At 37.3% G+C, this 5019-nt stretch overlaps 1 protein-coding gene across 1 annotated transcript; it reads right to left on the bottom strand.

Moving 5' to 3' along the window:
• Positions 1 to 2516: 2516 nt before the first annotated feature.
• Positions 2517 to 4335, bottom strand: LOC120425657 (spastin-like). The gene is made up of 3 exons (XM_039590238.2): positions 3946 to 4335; positions 3249 to 3878; positions 2517 to 3187 (listed from the first exon to the last, which is right to left on the bottom strand). Exons 2-3 carry the CDS (start codon positions 3528 to 3530, stop codon positions 3110 to 3112), a joined length of 360 nt encoding a protein of 119 aa, XP_039446172.1. The 5' UTR covers positions 3531 to 3878; positions 3946 to 4335; the 3' UTR covers positions 2517 to 3109.
• Positions 4336 to 5019: the final 684 nt, after the last annotated feature.

Genomic DNA, 5019 nt, shown 5'->3' with positions numbered 1-5019 from the left:
CAACCCACCATTTTTCAATTTCGATATCTCAGCAACTAATGGTCCGATTTTCAATGTTAAAATATGAAACATTTGTGAAATTTTCCGATCTTTTCGAAAACAATATTTTCAAAATTTTCAATTCAAGACTAACATTTCAAAAGGGCCAAACATTCAATATGACGCCCTTTTTAAATGTTAGTCTTGATTTTAAATCTTTTAAAATATTTTTTTTCGGAAAGATCGGAAAATTTCACGAATGTTTCATATTTTAACATTGTAAATCGGACCATTAGTTGCTGAGATATCGACATTAGAAAATGGTGGGTTGTTTGGGTGAGACTTAGAAAACATCAATTTTCCTGTTTTTAAGCCTTTGCATGGCAATATCTCAGCAACTAAAGGTCGTATCAACAAAGTCCGAAGAAGCAAAATATAGAGAATTTTCTCAGCTTTTCAAAAATATTTTTTCTAAAAGTGTGCAAACATGTGCACTATTTTTTTTTATTTGAAAAAAATGAAAAACTGCGACTATTTTTAAAAAAGTCACCTAAATATGGATTTAACTTGAAAACGGTGCACTTTATCAAAATTTCACTAAAGCACTTTTTGATTGCAAATTTGATTTTACATCGAAAAATGAAGTTAAAAAATTATTGCGACCAATATTTCGATTTTTTGAAAAAATCAGTATTGATTAAAAAATTCATAACTCGCTCAATGATTTTTTGCACAACCTGGAAATTTCTGAAAAGTTGGCATTTTATGTCAACATATCAAAAAATAAAAAAAATTAAAAATAGTGTTTTTTGCAAATCAAGTTTTAATGATAAAAAGTTAAATAAAAAATCACCAAATTTTTTTTTACCGTGTATAATTTTTTTCCAGTGAAGTCCGTATCCATACCTACAACTTTGCCGAAGACACCAAATCGATCAAAAAAATCCTTCAAAAGATACAGATTTTTGAATTTTCATACATCATTTTTGTATGGACAGCTGCCAAATTTGTATGGAATATTATATGGACAAACTAATGATGCAAAATGGCTTCTTTGGGCATACCGAAGGCACCAAAAAAGTTTCAGTCGGATTAAAAAATACAAAAAAAATCGAATGACTCAGAGAATTGCTCATGAGTAAAGTACTCTCGGTAATTTCGGGATTTATCCTCTCCGTCCGCACACAGTACCATTTTACTTCCGAATCGTGCTCTTTATCCTCTCGTATGCCGATGCCCAGTTCTGGGTGCACATTTAAAATCAGCCATGGCCACTAGCATTTTCACAGCCAAACAGTATATCCTTTTTATGATTTAATTTACTATCCAATCATTTTTTGACTCCTGTATGTCGAAATAATGTAAATTTAAGGAACTTTGATACATATTTTTTCAATGATGAGTATAAAAATAAATGTTTTTTTTTGTTAAACGTATCAAAATTACTGAAACTGTTAGAATTCACAATAATTCAATACTATAGTTTATTGTTACTTAACTGTAACATCATAATTGATGAATGGAATTATGTTTTATAATAAATTTCAAAAACAAAACGTTTATATCAATACTTTTTTTTGTTTTATGAGCAATAGGGTGCCCAGAATATGGAACTTTTTCTCAAAACCTCGCTCCACAAAAGCTGGATATTGTTCCTTGAGCTATTTAAGGGCTCTGGGCCAAGTATGATTAAAAACGGTCAACATTTACCCATTGATTCTCGGAGTAAAAGTTTGTATCGGAAAAATCGAAAAATGTATGAAAAATCAAATTTGCTTATGGTTTTTTGCGCTTCTTCCATCCAAACATTCTCAAAAGTGAAAGAGAACTCATTGGAATTCTAATGCTTTACAACTTTGTAGAGTATTCCAAAGTTGTAAAACTCGATCCTGAAAAGTTATTGGCGATTTAAAAAAGTCGTTTTTGCAATTCCGTCGTGAAACTACTTACTTTTCCTGTCATTCTTGAACGACGAAATAGCCTACTTTTCTGTACCAAAAATTACAGAATCGAATAGCAACACTTTTCAAAATAAATGCTGAAAAGTTCTACTTTTCAGCACTGAAATGGGTGCTGAAAAGTTGAACTTTACAGCACTTGTTTCGAAAAGTAACATTTAAACGATTTATTGACAAAATACATGAAAATTCGACTTAAAATTTCACTCAATGGGTGTTTTTCGAAATTGCAAAAAATGTTGTATGGAACTCGTTGCAAAACATGATTTTTTCAGCACTCGTCGTATTTATCCAACTCGGTGAACCTTGTTGGATAAATGTACGACTAGTGCTGAAAAAATCCTCTTTTTCCAACTTGTTGCATAAACTACTATTTTGTTTGAAAAATATTTGTTCCACCAACTTTAGGCTCGGGTATCAATGGGTTAATCTCAAGCAATTTCGCTTAAAATTTGCTCAGATGCTCGAAACATCCCATTTTTTCTAGGCACCCTAATGAGTTGACCGAGTCACGTACCCTTCCGCCTCGTAAGCGGTAGATCAGGGTTCAAATCCCGGCTCGGACCAACACAACTGCACACCAAAAAATAATCGTGTAATATTCTGTTAAATTGATGCACATAACTGGAGCGTCATATCTGATGCAAATTTACATCAGATTTGAAAATTACATGACTCCAGCAAGGCATTTATTGATGCATTGAATTTTACAAAACTCGATTTTACGACGATGTAATATTCAAATTGATGTAATTTTAGCTGGGAGAATTGTGATTTTGAGGTTAGGAATTAAAAAAAGTTTGATCGATTTCATGCTTTTTTCGCTATATTTTTTTTAAATAACGTTGCAACACTTGTCTAAACATGCACTGTAATCGTCGTTTTCGAACTTTGCCCAGAAAAATCCGTATAAAATCCAAGGGAATTCCGTAACAAGGTCACTTAATCCGTTCCGTTTTCGTCGTCGGAAATACATTCGGTGGCATTCCTGGACCACTTGTGGCTCTGGTTCTATCGTAGGACGGATGGCAGGTCCTGCCACTCGACCTTGGCGCCTCCCTCGACGATTTCGTCCATGATGATCTGGACCAACTTGGGCTCGACGCCTTTCCCGGTGATTTGCTGCTGCTGGCCGGATTGATTGCTTGAGAGCGCCGTCCCGAGCGGCGTCTTTACCGGGGTGGAGTATTCTTGCCCCCGCTGTGGCCGTAACCGTTGCTTGCTTTACGAATCGGGGAACCACTTGGAATCTGCGAAATAGAAACAAAGAGTCAACAACTTCAACTCAACGACCTGCTAAGAACCCCGTACCGAAAATTGCCGCCGAATGGTCGGGGGCGTCTCCGCTGGTTTTGGCACGATTTTCGGCATGCCACCACCTGCGGTACAACCTGCTGCTCCGGCTGTGGTAGGCCCAACACCGTAACCCGTCCCCGTTACCCCGCTGCCACCTGTCGGGGTCGTCCTGGAGCCGCCCATGCTGCGGGGTAACGTCTGGGACTTGTTCATCACGCCGAGATTGCCGGGGTGCTTGTAGCCGTTTTCGTCGTCGGAGATACATTCGGTGGCATTCCTGGGTCGCTGGTGGCGCATGTTCCAGCGTAGATTCCGACAAGAAATCTACCGGAAAGGGGCACCGGTGGGCGGAGTAGTACCGCCGCCGTTGGTCATTTATTGTGGCTCAGGTTCTGTCGGCGTACTCCTGCAGCATTACCGGGGACAGTCCAACTATGCCAGGAGGGAACCGGGGAAGTCACACAGAGTCTTTCTGTTTTTTTTCGGATTAGTCAACTGGCGGCACATATTTGCGTTGCAGGCGGTGGCCAATTTGATTGCTACACTGAGGATGGACAGGACCCGGACCTGGACAGGTTCCGTTCGACCAACGACCGGCATAGTTTCTGTTCCGCCTCCGGAGAATCGTGGTTGCCTCTTGTACAGCTGGAAAGTAAACAAAGTGTTGTTTTTTCAATTGAACAAATTGCAGCGTCAGGTATATTTCACTCACCTTGATATTTTTTATTTGGCAAATCTAGGAATTTGGGAGACTTTCGTTGACTTTCAACAAAATGCTTGAAGCCAGAAACTCGAGTGATTTCCAAAACATGGCTGACACATCACTTGCACTGTCAAGCGAGCGTAGTCAAATCAGGCTAAAATTGTGTTTGTTTAGATGTAAAATTCCATCAAAAAACACGCTCCGGTTATGTGCATCAAATGATACGCAAAATCAGGTCTTACTAAGATTAAATTTACACGATACTTGACGGAATCTTTTGCTTTGCGTTTTAATTGAGAAATTACGACTCTGCATCAAATCAAGCATAATTTTACATCATGTTTTCAATTAAATTCATGATTTTTACATCATATTTTAAATTCCGTCAAGTGTAATATTATTATTTTTTTAGTGTGTGGTGATCGCTTTGTAAAGGGAAGGTAATGCATCGTCACAAGCTGGACCTTATCAACGACACCTTAGAAAGGCGACCTATGGAATGTTAACATTAACCTTAACATGATAACATTAAATTGAGAATGAAATTGCCACTGAATCCGCTTTGTAAATGCCGGCCCCGATACTCTTCAAGGGTGTTCCCCTCAGGAACTGGGAAAGATTCACTTACTTTACTTTACCGTAATGAGCAACTGTAAAAAAATATTTTTTTTTTTTTTTGGTGAACTATTTAACTTATTGATATGGATATAATTACATCAAAATTACTTTTTTGCAATTCCGTCGTGAAACTACTTACTTTTCCTGTCATTCTTGAACGACGAAATAGCCTACTTTTCGGTACCGAAAATAACAGAATCGAATAGCAACACTTTTCAAAATAAATGCTGAAAAGTTCTACTTTTCAGCACTGAAATGGGTGCTGAAAAGTTGAACTTTTCAGCACTTGTTTCGAAAAGTAACACTTTTCAACATTTTTTTTATTTAAACGATTTTTTGACAAAATACACGAAAATTTGACTTAAAATTTCACTCAATGGGTGTTTTTCGGAATTGCAAAAAATGTTGTATGGAACTCGTTGCAAAACATGATTTTTTCACCACTCGTCGTATTTATCCAACTCG

This window comes from Culex pipiens, chromosome 3, assembly GCF_016801865.2.
Source record: "Culex pipiens pallens isolate TS chromosome 3, TS_CPP_V2, whole genome shotgun sequence".
NCBI classification, from domain to species: Eukaryota; Metazoa; Arthropoda; class Insecta; order Diptera; family Culicidae; genus Culex; species Culex pipiens.
Note: the sequence above shows the minus strand (reverse complement) of the source record. Positions and strands in the feature narration are given on the sequence as shown.

Excerpts from the sequence above, each read along its gene's own strand:
- LOC120425657 (XM_039590238.2), bottom strand. The coding sequence starts at position 3,530 with ATGCGCCACCAGCGACCCAGGAATGCCACCGAATGTATCTCCGACGAC. Across the intron at positions 3,188-3,248 it reads CCATTCGGCGGCAATTTTCG|ATTCCAAGTGGTTCCCCGAT; the intron begins GTACGGGGTTCT and ends TCTATTTCGCAG.